At 35.6% G+C, this 22,500-nt stretch overlaps 2 protein-coding genes across 2 annotated transcripts; one reads left to right on the plus strand and one right to left on the minus strand.

Annotated features, from left to right (window-relative positions):
- Nucleotides 1–4,201: 4,201 nt before the first annotated feature.
- LOC144977940 (uncharacterized) lies at nucleotides 4,202–5,293 on the minus strand. Its single transcript, XM_078923351.1, has one exon. The coding sequence runs from the start codon at nucleotides 5,291–5,293 to the stop codon at nucleotides 4,202–4,204; it is 1,092 nt and encodes a 363-aa protein (XP_078779477.1).
- A 7,839-nt stretch (nucleotides 5,294–13,132) lies between these two features.
- Nucleotides 13,133–16,781, plus strand: LOC144977942 (uncharacterized). Its single transcript, XM_078923352.1, has 2 exons — nucleotides 13,133–13,675; nucleotides 16,293–16,781. The coding sequence occupies exons 1-2, from the start codon at nucleotides 13,133–13,135 to the stop codon at nucleotides 16,779–16,781; spliced, it is 1,032 nt and encodes a 343-aa protein (XP_078779478.1).
- The last annotated feature ends 5,719 nt before the right edge of the window (nucleotides 16,782–22,500 follow it).

The raw sequence follows: 22,500 nt of genomic DNA on the forward strand, positions 1-22,500 counted from the left end.
ACTTACTTACTTACTTCCTTCCTTCCTTACTTCCTTCCTTCCTTACTTCCTTCCTTCCTTACTTCCTTCCTTCCTTACTTCCTTTCTTCCTTACTTACTTACTTACTTACTCAATTCCTTACTTCCTTCCTTCCTTCCTTCCTTCCTTACTTACTTACTTACTTACTTACTTACTTACTTACTTACATACATACTTACTTACTTACTTCCTTACTTACTTAGGCCCTTAGCTGTTTGGGAGAGCATAGACCATCATCAACTCCTCTCCATAGCCCACTCTGTCCTGGGCTGTTTCTGTTGCTCTCTGCCAGCTAATTCCCATCACTTCGAGATCTGCCTTAGAGTTTGGCCTCCAGCTACTGCATAATGGCCGGCCTCTCTTTTGATTTTGTTTTCTAAGGGTTTTACGACGCTTGCAAACATTAAGGTCATATCAGCGCCAGTAAAAAGGAAGAAAATGGGATAGTAAAAAGTTCTAGAATTACAATTTAAGCATCCAAGAAAAAGTAAGACATAGGGGAACTGGGAACAAATAGGGATCAGATGTAGATTCCAAGAGCACACCACCAATGTACTTTAGTTTGAGATCGCCTATAAGTCTCATCCGGACACAAGCACAAAATCCAACAAAGAGGAATACACTCAAATGCTTACATTATACATTCAAAATAACAAATATAACAATACATAACAGAGAGATGATTTACAAGGAAAAAAATATCCGCTCCCAAAAAAATAACTAAGCATTTGACTGTTTCCCTCCCAGCTAGGACTCCGGCCAGGGCCAGAATAAAACCAAGACAAAGACAGAAAGCATGTTGGAAAATATATATAAGGGGATAGAAGACACAGTATGTACCCCCCCCCCCTGCCCACTATGAGAGGTCAGGAACCCCACCCAGCTGACCTCTCTGTCTTTTGCCTTGAGGGATCCAGGTCAGAGATTGGCCTGTGGTGCTTCCACATGTTGAAGAAGTCAGAAACCAGCAGGACCACACGTCAATTTAATATATTACAGTTTCATAATATTTTGTCTTGTGCTATACCCATCCTCATTGTTCATCTGGGTTGGGATCTGTGTTCTCGCTTAGAAACTGGCCGTGCTCGCGCGCGTTTTTTTTTAAGCGTGTACGGAGATTGAATAATAATGATAATAATAATAATAATAATAATAATAATAATAATAATAATAATAATAATAATAATAATAATAATAATAATAATAATAATAATAATAATAATAATAATAATAATAACTTTTTTATATATAGCACGAAATCAACTAAACGTGCTCAAAGCGTTTTACAAGAAGTCACTGGCCAACAGCAACACTTAACAGTAGGCCGGAACATGACTCCTGTTCGGCGATATTATAAATTTTTTGGGGACAGAGACAACGCTGTTAACAACGGTTAGATACTAAGTTTACACTTGATTACGTTGAGAGAATATGAGTAAAGAACCTTGTCCAAGGACTCAACTAAGCGCCGAACGAGGCCAGGAACCTAGGACTTTCCAATCCGAAGCGAGTGGCATGCCACAAGACCACATAGCAGCACAAATGAGATATCTATTAGCTTCTAGAAAATTGACGAGCGTACAACGGAATTCCTCATGACTGATGTTACAACAGCCAAACTTATTTAGTAGAATTGTATAGATGGAGAGAATCATGTAGCCCCGGGGCGGAAAACATCCGATTCATGAAAAGTAACACAATTATTGAACGAGACAAGGTGGCCAAAAAAAAGGGGACACGATATTGCTTATAGTTTTTCTTTTTGTTTTAAAGGGTTTTACGGCGCTTGCAACACATTTAGGTCATATCAGCGCCAGTAAAAAGGAAGAAAATGGGATAGTAAAAAGTTCTAGAATTACAATTTAAGCACTAAAGGAAAGGTAAGACAAAGGTGAATTAGTTTAAATAGGGAACAGATGTAGATTCCAAGAGCACACTATCAAAGTACTTAGTTTGAGATCACCTAAAAGTCTCATCCACAAGATCCCACTAAGAGGAATAGTCTTAAATGGCTACAAATCATATGTTAAAATAAAAAATAACAGTACATAACAGAGAGATGATTTACAAGGAAACAAATATCATCTCCCAAATCTCGATTACCCCTCTCCAAAAAAGGAGATTTGAAAAAGTGCAGTAACTATAGGACCATAAGATTCATTAGCCACCCAAGTAAAATACTTTTGTGGATAATACTAAACAGAATGAAACAAAGAACCGAAGATATCCTGGCAGAAGAGCAAGCTGGTCTTCGAGCTGGAAAGAGCACATTACAACAAGTCACCAAAAACAGAATTGTGACAGAGAAATTCCTTCAACACCAAAAAAAAAGAACTATTTCACAATTTCATAGACTTCAGGAAAGCATTTGACAGGGTATGACATGACGGTTTGTGGGATACACTACGTTTTTATGGTTTTGATGAAGGTCTAACCCAAATAATCGAAGCGCTCTATCTACTGCGACAAATGCAGTTCTCAACAACAACGAGCCTGGCGAGTTCTTCCGGAAAAATGTGGGCGTCAGACAAGGCTACATACTGTCCCCAATGCTCTTCAACGTCTTCCTAGAGAAAATTATGAACAAAGCTCTCGAAAATCATTAAACCTTTGTATCAATTGGCGAACGAAAATTGTGTAATTTGCGTTTTGCTGACGATATAGACTTCATGGCTGAAAGCGAACAAGAACTACAAGATATTATAACTAACTCACTTGCACACAAAGCAATGCAATACGGCATGGAAATAAGTACAGAAAAGGCTCAGATACTGGTAAACAGCAGAAATGATGGACCTGCAGAAATTTCAATGGATAATGAAAAACTTGAGGAAGTGTCAACATTTAAATACTTGGGTGCTCTGCTAACCAGGGACGGTACCAGTACTACTGAGATTATGGCAAGAATAGGGATGTCAACGCAACAGCAACATGTGCGGCTATGTGGTCTAGTGGTATGACACTCGCTTTCGGATCGGTAGGTCCTGGGTTCGAGCCTCGCTTGACGCATAGTTGAGTCCTTGGAAAAGACTCTTTACTCACATTCTCTCACCGTACTCAGGTGTAAAATGAGTACCTGGCCGTTAACAGCGTTGTCTTTGTCCGAAAAATTGTAATATCGCATAACAGGCGGCATGTTTCGTCCGACATGTTAAATGTTGCTGTTGACCAGGGACCTCTTGTAAAGCGCTTTGAGCACGTTAAGTGGATATTGCGCTATATAAAAGCTTAAAAAAAACGAGAATGACAAAATGTGGAAAAGTCCAATCAATTTCGAAATAAAAATTAAACTGTACAAATCACGGGTACTTTCCATCTTACTCTACGGCTGCGAGTCATGGACATTAACTGTGGAATTAGAACGCATAATCTCGGCTTTTGAGATGAAAAGTTATCGAAAACTCCTGCGGGTGCCGTACAGAACACAGAACCAATAAAGACGTACTGGAAGAAGTGCAAGATCGTGCTGGACGACAGGAATCCCTCATCACTACAGTTAGAAAGAGGAAACTGCCATGGTTTTGGCCACAATGTGAGGCATGAAGGTTTGTGGAGAACGGTGATGGAGGGCACACTTGAAGGAAGAAGAAGAAGAAGAGGAAGACAAAGGAAAGCTTGGATGGACAACGTTAAGGAATGGACAGTAATAAAGATGGAAGAACTCTTGGAGAAGTCCAGCAATAGAGAAGAATGGTGGAAAGTGGTGAGAGCTGCATGAAATATTATATTCCCCACACAATTATTGATTTGGACTAAAATCAACTCTTTGAAAATATCAAGCTTGGGAGCAGGCACTGGTGTAAGATAAAGATCTGAAAACGTGTGAATGAAACAGTGCCAGACAAATCAAGAAAGAAAACACACACACAAAAATACACACATAAAAACAACAACAAAAACCCAATAAAAACACCCCCCCTCCCCGCTCCCAAATAACCTGAGATGTTTTTAAATCTTGTATTTTTTCATTCTTGCTTTGTCTGGTACTAGATATTTCACACCCACTTTTTCAGACATAAAAACAAATGTCCACGCTGAGGTTGAACAATTAAATTCTTTTGGTTTTAAGCATTTAAAACGATTTATTGTTAGCAAAAGATGTTTAAAATCTATATACATTTATTGGTACTTTTCTGTGATTCTAATCCAATGAGAACAACTTTTCTGGATCGTTTAAACAGTTTAGGGCTTCGATACGTTTTTATTGCAAGACGAGTGGAATGAAGAAGCAAATGCAGACTTGAAGCGACTGGAAACACGAATGTAGAAAAAGAAATTAAATGAACTGTTGATTGTATCGAAGAAAAACCGGATCATGAAAGTAACTTGGAACAAGTTCTTGTTCAGTCCCGTAAAACCAAGTTCTGGAAAATCCATAATAGCGATGCTCGGGATGAATCCCATTAGAATACAAAACAGATATATAGACGTTGTAGTACTCATGAATTTGATTAAATCGATATCCTTTGAGGCCAACGGTTTCTTAGATTTTTCAGATGAATTGGTTCCACAGTCATCCCTTTTCGAATCACTAGAATTTTGTAGCCGCCATTTTCTGACTTCGAGTAGTTTTCTAAACATAAGTCCTGTGTTGATCGTGACTATCGAAATAGCTATGGCCGGTAAAATTTGCTTTGTGATGAGTTGCTGGTAGTAAAATATATTTTGAGCCATCGGAGAATCGACGGCTACAGCAATACTCGTATTGTATCGAGGATGGAAAATCCACACAATCTTTGTAAAGATAGAATACATGAATTGAAAAGGCAGAAAGAAACAAAATATAAATAAAATAACAATGACCGTAACTTTGGGAGTAAACATGAGTTTAACCTTTAAAGGAAAAGTAACACATAAGCTTCTTATCAAGGATATGTAAACGGTTATCCACGTGCTCATATTGTGTAAGGCAGCATGGGCGAACAAACCGAAAGTCGCGTAAGCTCTACACGTGACGTGTTCTGGTGCACCGTGAGTGAATATGACGACGAAACAAAAAGAGTAGGGGATGGACGTAACGCAAGAGAATAAATCGAAGAGAGATAAAGAAAGAAATCCAGCATTCGTGCTATCGTTACGGACGCCTTGTTGCAGGAATACACGGCTGTTGATGACATTGGTGATGATGCCAGTAAGATTGATAGGGAACATACACGTCCATAAAACCAACCCCATCATCCTTACTAGATAATCAGTCGCTATAGGTCTCGCTTGTGCTTGGTCTTGACCAATCGCCACGCTCAACGTGGTCTGGGAGGGTTCCGTACCGTTCATTTCCAATTTTGATTGTTGGCTTGGGTTATATTAAACTCTATTGCGGTGGATGTTTTTGGGTTTTGTTTTGGTTTTTACTGTTCTTAGGCTTTCTGCAGATGGCAACTTGGGAAAAAAATGACGCCTGCCGGAAATGTCAGGCGGTTCCAGAGACCAGCGATCACATCGTCCTCCACTGTCAAGTAACTAAATTTGAAGGTGGCTATGAAACGGTCCTTAGGGTGGAGTGAGGAAGACGTTCGAAGGTGGGTTGACGAAATGAATTTGAAGGTGTTCTACTAGGCTTTCTATATTAGAAATAAAACGAGTCCTGAAGAATATACAGAAAACATGATGAAAACTGACTCAAAGCGGAATAAAAAATTAAAGATAAACCATAAAATGTAGACTTTGATCTTATTCATATATCTACTGACTCACGAATAAATGAAAAATCATTAAAATTACCCACGGATAAATGTGACCCTTCGCCTCAAACCGGTATTAAGTCGGGTTGGTAAAGATGTTAAAAATTGAATTTATAGCCAGAAATATCAGTCTTGTTTTGAGTTTGTATGTTTTATTGAGGAGAATAGATACCATATTTTAGGGTGCTGATGCCAACAATTTATATTATTGACCAGTTTTAACATTAAATTCGGCTTTTAAGCATCTGGTTCGTTCCGACATAATATCGTTTTGAGAGGATGGGTCACAAATGTATAATCATCGAATAATCTAGTAATATACAATTCTTCCATCTCTTTGTATTTTGTATTTATTAAACAAGTTATTTTTATCGTGCCCAATAGCACTACGAGCTTGCGAGTATGTGTTATTGCACGATAAAAATACACCGTCAACCGGGGTTACTTAGGCCATCCGGGGTTACTTAGGCCACCCGGGGTTACTTAGGCCATGCCGGGTTACTTAGGCCATCCGGGGTTACTTAGGCCATCCGGGGTTACTTAGGCCATGCGGGGTTACTTAGGCCATCCGGGGTTACTTAGGCCAACTGGGGTTACTTAGGCCATATGAATGCCCTTAATATTAATAGTAATGCCGTAAATCTATTGATTGAAAGATTACAATGATGATACACGTGGTAAAGATAGTATTTCAACTTAATTGAACGCATGTATATGTGGTGTACTGTACAAAATTATATTATATTTAGATAATGTAATGTTACGATGAGTTGGTAATGACAACGAAACTGCAAATCGTGTAATTTTGTATGATCGGTTTAGGGGACGGACGTAACTTGTTGTAATGGGAACTAAATTATGGTAAATTATGTAAGACTGAAGTCGGTTTGTGGAGACAGCTAAATCGTGAGTTTTTACCATTATGAACAATTTACTTTGGTCGATAAATCCATATGATGCATTATACGTAATACAAAAGTTTCAAAGTATATTTAATCTTAGGCTTTCGTCAATAAATCAACAATTTGATGACAACAATCACGAAAGTGGAAAAAAAAATTAGATAAAAAATGGTAAAGGCAACCAAAAAATAAACTGATACATCACACACAAAAAATACAACAATCGTAATACCACCAATACGTACAATGATAATAGTAATAATAATAAAATAATAATAATAATAATAAATAATAATATAATAATAATAATAATAATAATAATAATAATAATACTAATAATAATAATAATAATAATAATAATAATAATAATAATAATAATAATAATAATAATAATAATAATAACAATAATGATAATAATAATGATAATGATAATAATAATAATAACAATAATGATAAAATAAGAAGAAGATAGAAGAAAAGAAGAAGAAGAAGAAGAAAGAAGAAGAAGAAGAAGAAGAAGAAGAAGAAGAAGAAGAAGAAGAAGAAGAAGAAGAAGAAGAAGAGAAGAGAAGAAGAAGAAGAAAGAAGAAGAAGAAGAAGAAGAAGAAAGAAGAAGAAGAAGAAGAAGAAGAAGAAGAAGAAGAAGAAAGAAGAAGAAGAAGAAGAAAGAAGAAGAAGAAGAAGAAGAGAAGAAGAAGAAGAAGAAGAAGAAGAAGAAGAAGAAAGAAGAAGAAGAAGAAAGAAGAAGAAGAAGAAGAAGAAGAAGAAGAGAAGAAGAAGAAGAGAAGAGAGAAAAGAAGAAGAAGAGAAGAAGAAGAAGAAGAAGAAGAAGAAGAAGAAGAAGAAGAAAAAGGGAAGAAGAAGAAGAAGAAGAAGAAGAAGAAGAAGAAGAAGAAGAAGAAGAAGAAGAAGAAGAAGAAGAAGAAGAAGAAGAAGAAGAAGAAGAAGAAGAAGAAGAAGAAAAAGAGGAAAAAGAAGAGGAAAAAGAAGAAGAAGAAGAAGAAGAAGAAGAAGAAGAAGAAGAAGAAGAAGAAGAAGAAGAAGAAGAAGAAGAAGAAGGAGAAGAATAACATTAATAATGACAATAATAATAACAACAATAACAGGTAAATGAAACCAAAGCATAAAATGATACCATAAATAATGATAAAAATACAACATTGTAATACCACCAATACTTACAATAATAATAATAATAATAATAATAATAATAATAATAATAATAATAATAATAATAATAATAATAATAATAATAATAATGATAATAATAATAATAATAATAATAATAATAATAAATAATAATAATAATAATAATAATAATAATAATAATAATAATAACAATAATAACAATAATAATAACAATAATAATAAATAATAATAACAATAATAAGAAGAAGAAGAAGAAGAAGAAGAAGAAGAAGAAGAAGAAGAAGAAGAAGAAGAAGAAGAAGAAGAAGAAGAAGAAGAATATTGATAATTGTAAAAATAACAGAAGCGCCACAGCAACAATATCTAGTATTGTATTTGTAAATGAGGACTACGCTTATACCCCATTCGTTGACAATAAAGAAGATAGGAATTATATCATGGTAATTCTGTTTCAGATAATAACGTTATTGATATTTAGTGATACTAGGTGCTCCAAAATGCTTTGGTCTGGGTGATCTTTATCCTCAATTCTAGCATAATAAATAGCATACCCCCTTTCTATCTTATTTAACACATTTCTATCGTTGATTTGTGTTCTAGAAGAGTGGGATTTTGCGAACATTGCCTAGAAGTTACAGACATATTAGTTTGACGTATTGTTTGGTAGAATTACAGAATGAATTCCCAAAAACAAATTAGTGAATCTTTTAGAATATCACAAACATTTAAGTAATTTTCCGTACTAGTAGTATCGAATGGCTACACCTCTATTTTGAATCTTTTAATCCATTCTTCAAATTCTTTTCCTGCCTTATAGGCTGTCTCGTAGCCTCCTGATAGGCTTGTCACTGAGCAGTGGATGACGATGTGGTCCATTGTCTCAGGACCTCCTTGGCAATGACGGCATGCATCAGATTCCATCTATGCATGTTAGCTGCGGTTCTGTCATGTCCTGTCAAAATGCGGTTGGAGGTGACCCAGCATTTTCGGCTATTGCAGAGAAAGCTAGGTGTTCTTTCTGTTGGGTCGGGTATGATGTCACGTCCCCTGGGGCTGTTTTGTTTCCACATCGACATCCATTCCTCTTTCACGTTGAAATGTTGTCTTGAAGTTTTAAAAGGTTTCCTTGATTTCAGTTTTGACGTTGTTGGGGCTTCTTCTAGGACCTCCTTCAATGGGACCCTGTCAGTGACCTTCTCAATTTTGGCATGCATTCTTTGGTTTGATTCTTGTCTTCTGATTTCAGGCGGTGCTATGCCACTTAGTGTTGGGAGCCATTGGGTTGGGGTTGACTTGAGGCATCCTGTTATGATCCTCATTGATTCTCTTAGCTTGACGTCAATCAGTTTGGCATGTGGGCTCCTCATCCAGACTGGAGCGCAGTAGTCTCCCACGCTATAGCAAAGTGCCAAAGCAGATGTTCTGAGTACTTGTTGTGAGGCTCCCCAACTAGTACTTGCCAGTTTCCTCAGGATACAGTTTCTTTTTGAGATCTTGTTTGCGTTTCCTTCAAGGTGTTTGCGGTAGTTTAATTGTCTGTCCAATGTGACACCTAGGTATTTTGGGTTGTGGTCTGAGGACAGTCTGGCATTTCCAGCCATGGTGTTGATTTCTTTTTTGGCCTCTCTGTTGTTGAGATGAAATGTGGTAGATACTGATTTGGAGGTATTTATTCTGAGATACCATTTGTCAAAAAAGATTTTTAGTTGTGTCGTGTCTTCACTGAGAGCTTTTTCAATTTCTTTCCAGTTGTTTGATTGGTAGACCAACGCCCAGTCATCCGCATAGCCAAGTTTAGGGATGGGCTGGTTGGCATGTCGCTGATATATACGTTGAAAAGTGTTGGTGCTAATACTGAGCCTTGTGGGACTCCATTTTTTATCTTTCTTGTTTTGCTTTTGTCTCCCCTCAGCATAACATGGAATTGTCTTGTGCCAATCATGGTTGATAGCAGCTTCAGAGTCTTTCTGCAAGGAATCATTTTTGCCAGCTTTAACATTAATCCACAGGTCCAAACGGTGTCATAAGCAGCTGATAGGTCAATCAGGACAGCACCTGTCTTCTTTTTTTATCAAAGCCTGACTCAATGTAGGAGGTCAAGGCGAGGACCTGTTCTGTCGTTCCTCTTTGTGGTCGGAAGCCTGCCTGTTGGGGCGGTATATGTGGGTCAATGTATGCGGTGATTCGTTCCAGTTTGATTCTTTCTAAGAGTTTGTATAAGCCACATAGGAGGGATATTGGTCTGTAACTGGATGGTTCAGTGGGTGTTTTGCCTGGTTTTAGAATAGCAATTACTTTTGCATGCTTCCATGTTTGTGGGCATGTTCCCTTTTCCACGATGTCTGTCATGGCATTTGCCAGCCAGTTAATTGCCTTTGGTCCAAAGTGGGTGATCATATCTGGGTAGATTCCATCTATTCCTGCAGACTTATCATTTTTTATTTTCTTTATTGATTCAATCATTTCTTCTGATGTTATTTCCGTACTGATATAGAGCGAAACATCCTTGTGTACTTCAATTATTCTATGTCAAGGGTTGGTTTCTTTGTTTTTAAGAATTTTACGGCGTTTGTGACGCATGTAGGTCATTACAGGGCATTGAAAGAACAGAAAATGTATAAAGTAGTCTAAAAGTATACTTTTGTCAAAGGCACCTGTGGATAAATAGGGCAAAGGTAAATGGTGCGGATAGGGCACCAAGAGCACTCCTCGGTGTACTTAGTTTGAAATCGCTTAGAAGTCAACGACACAAGCAAAGGGTTCTAACAAGTGAAATACAATACTTCTTTTACAAATCATATTCAAAACAGCAGCAACCAAGACAAAAAGTATTACACTTCATTATCAAGAGATAATTTTACAATGGAAGACAGAAAACATTAATGATAAACATATACTGCTAAAACTAATACTACACATCTGACTGTTTCCCCGTAGCCAATGACTCCGACCAGTGTCAGGACAAATCAATTAATCTAATTCCGAGACAGGGATAACAGGTCATTCGGACAACATATAAGGGGACAGAAAACACAGAAAGTGATATCCTGTCTATTATTTTTATAGCATTTTTATAGTATTGATATTTTATTTTGACTCACATCATGAGAGGCTTCTCACAGATTGAAAGTCCTGTTTGGATTTCGATGTGCATTTCTATATTTTAGGACTAAAGGCACTCGCACGTTGGGACTCATTTACACTTCTTTTATTTATTTGGCCAAAAACATGTCTCTATTGTTTCTTTAAAGGTATCATAAGACATATTCCTATGTTCGGGAGCAGTGTCTGAAGTCCAATATCAAAGACGAGCGACAGTAATATGTCTCGAACTCAAGGATATGTCATATCATAACGAGTGTTTAGTTTTCATTACTCTATCTAGTATCAAATACAGAAGAATCGTTACGTCTCTGAAAGATAATTTAAAATTAAATAACGTAATGCCATTAATTTTGTTTAAGTATACTAAAGGCGTAGTTTTATATATATATATATATATATATATATATATATATATATATATATATATATATATATATATATATATATATATAGGTGAAAAGAAAATCCAATGTCAGCTTTTAACAAGAGAGACTATCTGTCATAAAACATTCAAATTGCAATATTTACAAGTAGCGTCCCTTTGTATTGTAATACACAATAATAATAATAATAATAATAATAATAATAATAATAATAATAATGATAATAATAATAATAATAATAATAATGATGATGATGATGATGATGATGATGATGATGATGATGTTAGTGATAATAATAATAATAATAATGATAATAATAATAATAATAATAATAATAATAATAATAATAATAATAATAATAATAATAATAATAACAATAATAATAATAACAATAATGATGATAATAATAATAATAATAATAATAATAATAATAATAATAATAATAATAATAATAATAATAATAATAATAATAATAATAATAATAATAATGAAGCATTTATAAAGCGCACACGTCACCTCAAAAGGTGCTCAGAGTTATTAAACTCGTTAGTCAACTAGGGCTACTTAGCTCACCCGGGGTCACTTAGGCCACTTACTGAAAACAAGATTGCTTATTTTAAAAGATAAATTACATGTAGCTTTTATCTTTTAAATAATTAGAACCCAATAGATCTAATAATCACTCATGAATTTAACTTTTTTTAAAGCAACCCTTTTTTATTCTACTAAGTGGCCTAAGTAACCCCGGATGGCCTAAGTAACCCCGGATGGCCTAAGTAGCCCCGGATGGCCTAAGTAACCCCAGTTGGCCTAAGTAACCCCGGATGGCCTAAGTAACCCCGCATGGCCTAAGTAACCCCGGATGGCCTAAGTAACCCCGGATGGCCTAAGTAACCCGGCATGGCCTAAGTAACCCCGGGTGGCCTAAGTAACCCCGGATGGCCTAAGTAACCCCGGTTAACGGTGTATTTTTATCGTGCAATAACACATACTCGCAAGCTCGTAGTGCTATTGGGCACGATAAAAATAACTTGTTTAATAAATACAAAATACAAAGAGATGGAAGAATTGTATATTACTAGATTATTCGATGATTATACATTTGTGACCCATCCTCTCAAAACGATATTATGTCGGAACGAACCAGATGCTTAAAAGCCGAATTTAATGTTAAAACTGGTCAATAATATAAATTGTTGGCATCAGCACCCTAAAATATGGTATCTATTCTCCTCAATAAAACATACAAACTCAAAACAAGACTGATATTTCTGGCTATAAATTCAATTTTTAACATCTTTACCAACCCGACTTAATACCGGTTTGAGGCGAAGGGTCACATTTATCCGTGGGTAATTTTAATGATTTTTCATTTATTCGTGAGTCAGTAGATATACGAATAAGATCAAAGTCTACATTTTATGGTTTATCTTTAATTTTTATTCCGCTTTGAGTCAGTTTTCATCATGTTTTCTGTATATTCTTCAGGACTCGTTTTATTTCTAATATAGAAAGCCTAGTAGAACACCTTCAAATTCATTTCGTCAACCCACCTTCGAACGTCTTCCTCCCTCCACCCTAAGGACCGTTTCATAGCCACCTTCAAATTTAGTTACTTGACAGTGGAGGACGATGTGATCGCTGGTCTGTGGAACCGCCTGACATTTCCGGCAGGCGTCATTTTTTTCCCAAGTTGCCATCTGCAGAAAGCCTAAGAACAGTAAAAACCAAAACAAAACCCAAAAACATCCACCGCAATAGAGTTTAATATAACCCAAGCCAACAATCAAAATTGGAAATGAACGTACGGAACCCTCCCAGACCACGTTGAGCGTGGCGATTGGTCAAGACCAAGCACAAGCGAGACCTATAGCGAGTGATTATCTAGTAAGGATGATGGGGTTGGTTTTATGGACGTGTATGTTCCCTATCAATCTTACTGGCATCATCACCAATGTCATCAACAGCCGTGTATTCCTGCAACAAGGCGTCCGTAACGATAGCACGAATGCTGGATTTCTTTCTTTATCTCTCTTCGATTTATTCTCTTGCGTTACGTCCATCCCCTACTCTTTTTGTTTCGTCGTCATATTCACTCACGGTGCACCAGAACACGTCACGTGTAGAGCTTACGCGACTTTCGGTTTGTTCGCCCATGCTGCCTTACACAATATGAGCACGTGGATAACCGTTTACATATCCTTGATAAGAAGCTTATGTGTTACTTTTCCTTTAAAGGTTAAACTCATGTTTACTCCCAAAGTTACGGTCATTGTTATTTTATTTATATTTTGTTTCTTTCTGCCTTTTCAATTCATGTATTCTGCCTTTACAAAGATTGTGTGGATTTTCCATCCTCGATACAATACGAGTATTGCTGTAGCCGTCGATTCTCCGATGGCTCAAAATATATTTTACTACCAGCAAGGACGGCTGGTAATAATGGGCAGGGTGGGCAAATACCAGCCTGTTTTTTCAAGTTATATGCTGTATTACCAGGTCTGAAATAATCAAATTTAAATTAGATAATTTCAAAAGTTACTACTTAAACGTGATACTTCGTACTGAAATCAATTTGTGTGTATTTTTGATAGATTGCGAATCACCATGCATCCCTTAATGCATAAACCAGGATACGCTCCTGTTCTTTTTTATCACCCCCCCCCCCCCCCAACCACTCCACTCCGCCCACATCGTCATCTCATCGTCTCGTCGCCTGACGGTGAACTAACTCCGATTTTTGCTGTCTGGCCTCTCTAGTACTAGGTCGGGCTAATTCAAATGAGCCCACCTTATTAACCAGTGAAAACTAAATAGAGATTTTGGCAAACGAACTTTTTCTTATTTATCGCCTTACTTGTGCTGGTACCATTGATGTAATGACTTTGGGAATGTTCCAGTATTGAATTAAATTTATTAATTTACTAATTTTATATCAATTTAGTATTGATTTGTGTTGTTTTTATATATTTGTTTATCCATTTAAACTTTTCTTTTTTTTTTTTTCTCGTTTTCTTTAGTGCTTCTCAAAACTCATTTATTTAAATTGTTTTCTTATTTGTTTTTTTTTTTTGTTGTTGTTTTTTGTTTTTGTTTTTTGTTTTGTTTTTTAACAAATTAATTTGTTAGTTCTTTTTTTTTTAATTCTTAAAGTAATTACCCCTGTATTTTTATTGCCAGACAAAATAATTTTGCAAAACAATGTAATTTTCTATTGTATTCCCTCTAATAAAACAAAAACACTTTTATTCAAAAGTCACGACTAAATAAATATATAAAATACAACCACCATTTTGGTTTGCTCAACATTTGAATTAGTATACGAGAAATACTCTTCTGAGAAAGGAGAGAGTTGAATTCTAACTAAGTTATAGAGGAAATACGGAAGGGTGGGCAGATTCCGTACTTGTCCGTCCTGAAGCTAATACATACATAAGATAGTTCGCGATGAAGAGGCGGGAAGCTCGGGGTTGGTTGTGTAAGGAGTAAAGATAACACGGTCGTTATTGTTATAGTCTAACGAATGCATGAGGAGAAATTCGTAACATTATTTTGTCTTAATTGTATTGTATGAAGTATTGGCGAAAGCCTAAGATTAAATAAACGTTGTTTTTGTTTGTCTTATTTTGACTATGGAACTGATACTGATACGAGTACTTGTCATAGCAGAGCTGCCTACTTGAAATAGGAAAATAAAAATCGTAGTTTTCAGGGCTAATAAAATCGTAGATATTTTAACTACCCTTTAAAAAAATGACCGGAATTTCGACTTTTTTGATAGATATCAATTTTTTTTTAAACGAGAAAAAATGATTGGAAACGTAATAATGATGGTGATGGTGGTAGTGATAGTGGTAGCGGTGGTGGTAGTAGTAATGATGGTGGTGGTAGTAATGATGATGGTAATATTATTATTGTTATTATTATTATTATTATTATTATTATTATTATTATTATTATTATTATTATTATTATTATTATATTATTATTATTATTATCATCATCATCATCATTATTATTATTGTTATTATTATTATTATTATTATTATTATTATTATTATTATTATTATTATTATTATTATTATTATTATTATTATTATTATTATTATTATTATTGTACGTATTGGTGGTATTACTATTGTTGTATTTTTGTGTGGTTATTAATGGTATCAGTTTATTGTTTGGTTCCATTTACCATTTTTTTTCCCACTTTCATGTGGTCATCAAATTGTATGATTTATTGTCGAAAGCCTAAGATTGAATAAACTTTGTAATATCGTATGGTAACCATCATTGTCGACGACATCGTCGTTGTCATCATAATCATCATTATCATCATCATCATCATCATCATCATTATCATCATCTTCATCATTAACAACAACAACAATATTAACAACAAGTACTACAATAGCAATAAAAACAATATCAACATCATCATACAATTTCCGTCATCGTCTCCACAACTATCATTCTAACCAACAGCACCACCAAAACCACTACCATAATTACATCCTCCTCCACCACCACCACCACCGCTACCACTATTCCAACCACTACCACCACCGGCACAATCACTCTAATCATCAAGACAGCAGTGAAATGCAATTTGAGCTCTGAATGAAACTCGAGTCATATCGCTGTTGTTGCTTCTCGATTAAAACTTTAAGGTTACTACATACTACTGAAAACCAATAATGTAACAGAAATATTAATCTCGCCGTTGAGGGATTTAAGCATCTCTTTAATTTTTCGAGTGAACGAAATGGACTTGTATTGTCAAGGTGTTGTCGCATTATGTCTCGTCGCTTTATTTTTTAGTGGTATTCTCTTTCGTGATTCAGTTTTGATTACGTTTGGAATAATTAAAATCTACTGGTATTGTCATTTCATTGTGAATGTGATTATTTGTGGTTGAAATATTATTTTTTAAAGGTGAAAAAAATAATAATTAAAAAAAAATTAATTAAAAAATAAATAAATAAATAAAATAAAATAAAAAATTATATATATATTTATGACCGAATCATCTTTGCCCCACCACTGTAAATAGGCTAGAACCGCCACTGACTACCAGCAACTCATCACAAAGCAAATTTTACCGGCCATAGCTATTTCGATAGTCACCATCAACACAGGACTTATGTTTAGAAAACTACTCGAAGTCAGAAAATGGCGGCTACAAAATTCTAGTGATTCGAAAAGGGATGACTGTGGAACCAATTCATCTGAAAAATCTAAGAAACCGTTGGCCTCAAAGGATATCGAATTAATCAAATTCATGAGTACTACAACGTCTATATATCTGTTTTGTGTTCTAATGGGATTCATCCCGAGCATCGCTATTATGGATTTTCCAGAACTTGGTTTTACGGGACTGAACAAGAACTTGTTCCAAGTTACTTTCATGATCCAGTTTTTCTTCGATACAATCAACAGTTCATTTAATTTCTTTTTCTACATTCGTGTTTCCAGTCGCTTCAAGTCTGCATTTGCTTTTTCATTCCACTCGTCTTGCAATAAAAACGTATCGAAGCCCTAAACTGTTTAAACGATCCAGAAAAGTTGTTCTCATTGGATTAGAATCACAGAAAAGTACCAATAAATGTATATAGATTTTAAACATCTTTTGCTAACAATAAATCGTTTTAAATGCTTAAAACCAAAAGAATTTAATTGTTCAACCTCAGCGTGGACATTTGTTTTTAAAGTCTGAAAAAGTGGGTGTGAAATATCTAGTACCAGACAAAGCAAGAATGAAAAAATACAAGATTTAAAAACATCTCAGGTTATTTGGGAGCGGGGAGGGGGGGTGTTTTTATTGGGTTTTTGTTGTTGTTTTTATGTGGGTATTTTGTGTGTGTGTTTTCTTTCTTGTTTTGTCTGGCACTGTTTCATTCACACGTTTTCAGATCTTTATCTTACACCAGTGCCTGCTCCCAAGCTTGATATTTTCAAAGAGTTGATTTTAGTCCAAATCAATAATTGTGTGGGGAATATAATATTTCATGCAGCTCTCACCACTTTCCACCATTCTTCTCTATTGCTGGACTTCTCCAAGAGTTCTTCCATCTTTATTACTGTCCATTCCTTAACGTTGTCCATCCAAGCTTTCCTTTGTCTTCCTCTTCTTCTTCTTCTTCCTTCAAGTGTGCCCTCCATCACCGTTCTCCACAAACCTTCATGCCTCACATTGTGGCCAAAACCATGGCAGTTTCCTCTTTCTAACTGTAGTGATGAGGGATTCCTGTCGTCCAGCACGATCTTGCACTTCTTCCAGTACGTCTTTATTGGTTCTGTGTTCTGTACGGCACCCGCAGGAGTTTTCGATAACTTTTCATCTCAAAAGCCGAGATTATGCGTTCTAATTCCACAGTTAATGTCCATGACTCGCAGCCGTAGAGTAAGATGGAAAGTACCCGTGATTTGTACTGTTTAATTTTTATTTCGAAATTGATTGGACTTTTCCACATTTTGTCAGTCTCGTTTTTTTTGTTTTTTTTTTTGTTTTTTTTTTGTTTTTGTTTTTTTAGCTTTTATATAGCGCAATATCCACTTAACGTGCTCAAAGCGCTTTACAAGAGGTCCCTGGTCAACAGCAACATTTAACATGTCGGACGAAACATGCCGCCTGTTATGCGATATTACAATTTTTCGGACAAAGACAACGCTGTTAACGGCCAGGTACTCATTTTACACCTGAGTACGGTGAGAGAATGTGAGTAAAGAGTCTTTTCCAAGGACTCAACTATGCGTCAAGCGAGGCTCGAACCCAGGACCTACCGATCCGAAAGCGAGTGTCATACCACTAGACCACATAGCCGCACATGTTGCTGTTGCGTTGACATCCCTATTCTTGCCATAATCTCAGTAGTACTGGTACCGTCCCTGGTTAGCAGAGCACCCAAGTATTTAAATGTTGACACTTCCTCAAGTTTTTCATTATCCATTGAAATTTCTGCAGGTCCATCATTTCTGCTGTTTACCAGTATCTGAGCCTTTTCTGTACTTATTTCCATGCCGTATTGCATTGCTTTGTGTGCAAGTGAGTTAGTTATAATATCTTGTAGTTCTTGTTCGCTTTCAGCCATGAAGTCTATATCGTCAGCAAAACGCAAATTACACAATTTTCGTTCGCCAATTGATACAAAGGTTTAATGATTTTCGAGAGCTTTGTTCATAATTTTCTCTAGGAAGACGTTGAAGAGCATTGGGGACAGTATGTAGCCTTGTCTGACGCCCACATTTTTCCGGAAGAACTCGCCAGGCTCGTTGTTGTTGAGAACTGCATTTGTCGCAGTAGATAGAGCGCTTCGATTATTTGGGTTAGACCTTCATCAAAACCATAAAAACGTAGTGTATCCCACAAACCGTCATGTCATACCCTGTCAAATGCTTTCCTGAAGTCTATGAAATTGTGAAATAGTTCTTTTTTTTTGGTGTTGAAGGAATTTCTCTGTCACAATTCTGTTTTTGGTGACTTGTTGTACTGTGCTCTTTCCAGCTCGAAGACCAGCTTGCTCTTCTGCCAGGATATCTTCGGTTTTTTGTTTCATTCTGTTTAGTATTATCCACAAAAGTATTTTACTTGGGTGGCTAATGAATCTTATGGTCCTATAGTTACTGCACTTTTTCAAATCTCCTTTTTTTGGAGAGGGGTAATCGAGATTTGGGAGATGATATTTGTTTCCTTGTAAATCATCTCTCTGTTATGTACTGTTATTTTTTATTTTAACATATGATTTGTAGCCATTTAAGAGTATTCCTCTTAGTGGGATCTTGTGGATGAGACTTTTAGGTGATCTCAAACTAAGTACTTTGATAGTGTGCTCTTGGAATCTACATCTGTTCCCTATTTAAACTAATTCACCTTTGTCTTACCTTTCCTTTAGTGCTAAAATTGTAATTCTAGAACTTTTTACTATCCCATTTTCTTCCTTTTTACTGGCGCTGATATGACCTTAATGTGTTGCAAGCGCCGTAAAACCCTTTAAAACAAAAACAAAAACGATAAGCAATATCGTGTCCCCCTTTTTTTTGGCCACCTTGTCTCGTTCAATAATTGTGTTACTTTTCATGAACCGGATGTTTTCCGCCCCGGGGCTACATGATTCTCTCCATCTATACAATTCTACTAAATAAGTTTGGCTGTTGTAACATCAGTCATGAGGAATTCCGTTGTACGCTCGTCAATTTTCTAGAAGCTAATAGATATCTCATTTGTGCTGCTATGTGGTCTTGTGGCATGCCACTCGCTTCGGATTGGAAAGTCCTAGGTTCCTGGCCTCGTTCGGCGCTTAGTTGAGTCCTTGGACAAGGTTCTTTACTCATATTCTCTCAACGTAATCAAGTGTAAACTTAGTATCTAACCGTTGTTAACAGCGTTGTCTCTGTCCCCAAAAAATTTATAATATCGCCGAACAGGAGTCATGTTCCGGCCTACTGTTAAGTGTTGCTGTTGGCCAGTGACTTCTTGTAAAACGCTTTGAGCACGTTTAGTTGATTTCGTGCTATATATAAAAAAGTTATTATTATTATTATTATTATTATTATTATTATTATTATTATTATTATTATTATTATTATTATTATTATTATTATTATATTATTATTATTATCATTATTATTCAATCTCCGTACACGCTTAAAAAAAACGCGCGCGAGCACGGCCAGTTTCTAAGCGAGAACACAGATCCCAACCCAGGTGAACAATGAGGATGGGTATAGCACAAGACAAAATATTATGAAACTGTAATATATTAAATTGACGTGTGGTCCTGCTGGTTTCTGACTTCTTCAACATGTGGAAGCACCACAGGCCAATCTCTGACCTGGATCCCTCAAGGCAAAAGAAAGAGAGGTCAGCTGGGTGGGGTTCCTGACCTCTCATAGTGGGCAGGCTGGGTGGGGTTCCTGACCTCTCATAGTGGGCAGGGGGGGGGGGGGGTACATACTGTGTCTTCTATCCCCTTATATATATTTTCCAACATGCTTTCTGTCTTTATTTCAGTCGCCATTTTGATTCTTTTTTTACTATTAGGGTTAGCTCGAGAGGTTAGTCATAAGTGTTATTAAAAGTTCTAGGGTGTTTGTTTTTCCATAAGTTAAGTAAAGGGGAGACATTCCGAAAGCTCCTACATCCCCAGTATTCTTTAAATTTGTATTTTGACCGTTGATATTTTGTCAGGCATTTATTTATTCAGTTTGTCATTATATAGAAGTATTTTAAAAACTCTAGAAGAAACCTTGACAGATTTGTGAAAGTTTAAAATTTCCTAATTTGACCATTGTTTTTATTTTCGGTCGCCATTGTGATTTGTTAAGTATTGAAAGGTAGTGCAAAGCAGTCCGAGAGTTGGTTTTTTTTCTATTAGGGTTAGCTCGAGAGGTTAGTCATAAGTCTTATTAAAGGTGCTAGTTTGTTTGTTTTTCCATAAGTTAAGTAAAGGGGAGACAATCCGAAAGCTCCTACATCCTCAGTATTCTTTAAATTTGTATTTTCACCTATTAGGGTTAGTCATAAGTCTTATTAAAGTGCTAGGGTTATTTTTTTTCCTATTAGGGTTAATTAAAGGTACTAGGTTTAATTTTTTCTTGGGGTTAGTTGAGGGGATATATTATTAAATATATTATTGGGCCACACAGAAAAATCAACCGAAGATATACCAAATTACACAGACAACGTTGTTTACCAATCTGCCCTCATTAAATGATGGTGAATACAGTATCGACTGAAAATAGTTCTTTCTCCGCGAAATTACGGGCTTTTTACTAGTAATAATAATAATAATAATAATAATAATAATAATAATAATAATAATAATAATAATAATAATAATACTAATAATAATAATAATAATAATAATAATAATAATAATAATAATAATAATAATAATAATAATAATAATAATAATAATAATAAACACAGTCACAATCACTCTCATAAATAAGCCCCATACAACAGAAGACTATTGACATTAATTTTGTGATACAGCTCGTTTGGTTGAACACAATGATGCGTAGCAAGTACTTATTGCTTTTGTCGTAGACCTGTAGTTTGAACAGCTGGGTGACAAAGAAAGAGAAGAGTAATATTATTCGTTTTCTGAGTTTATCTGATCAGAGAGATGAATGGCGTACCATGATCACCGATGTCTGACACAGACTTGGTACTTGAAGAAGAAGAAGAAGAAGTAGGCCCATAGAGCTGCAGCTTATCCCGGTTTCTGTAGCTTGAAACAACGGACAATAGCACTTGCTTGCTACCCTTTGGATAGGACGCTAGTCTAACGCAAAGACTACCCTTTCGACAGATCTAACAGAGCCAGCTACCCGATCATTGCTGGGTGGAGGGAGAGGGCGGCCAGAAAAAAATAGCTGGACTATTATTATTATTATTATTATCATTATTATTATTATTATTATTATTATTATTATTATTATTATTATTATTATTATTATTCATCATCATCATTCATTATTATTATTATTATTATTATTATTATTATTATTATTATTATTATTATTATTATTATTATTATTATTATTATTATTATTATTATTATTATTATTATTATTATCATTATTATTATTATTATTACCATCATCATCGACATCATCATCATCATCATCATCATCATCATCATCATCATCATCATCATCATCATCATCGTCATGATCATCATCACCTGGAATCGATCTTGATCCCTTTGCGTGTGAAGCGAGTGCTCTACCAACTGACCTATCGTGACCCCACCCCCATATTGCTTTTGTGACTGAGTTTTAAAAATATATTTTTGTGTGTTGGATGGGTATGTATGAATTTTCAGGGGAAAACGCTGATAATAGCATTGGTCAGGAGAGCGTTTTAACCATCTCCTTACCAACCATCAGAAAATCGTCACATTCGTTACTATACAACCAACAAATTTACATTGTGATTTCTTTTGCACGTCACAAAATTTAAAGAAAATTTGTTGTTATAGCTATAAAAACTTGACACTGTATTATGGAGCTCGTTTTGCTGAACAATATTGTGTATAGAATGTACTTGTTAGGTTTCTGTTTGAGTAAGAAAATTCTATTTTTGTGTTGGGTGGGCGTGAAATTAAGGGGAAAAAATCTGAAAATGGGTGGTAAGGAGAGAGTTAAACTTCTGAAAACGCGAGTGAGAAAAAGTCGAGTGTTTACGATTGGGCCACTTTTAAAAAATCGATCTTTCATATAGGGCAATATCCACTGAACGTGCTCAAAGCGCTTTA

Source organism: Berghia stephanieae, chromosome 8 (genome assembly GCF_034508935.2).
Source record: "Berghia stephanieae isolate SIO BIC M18660-M18661 chromosome 8, UCSD_Bste_1.3, whole genome shotgun sequence".
Lineage (NCBI taxonomy): Eukaryota > Metazoa > Mollusca > Gastropoda > Nudibranchia > Aeolidiidae > Berghia > Berghia stephanieae.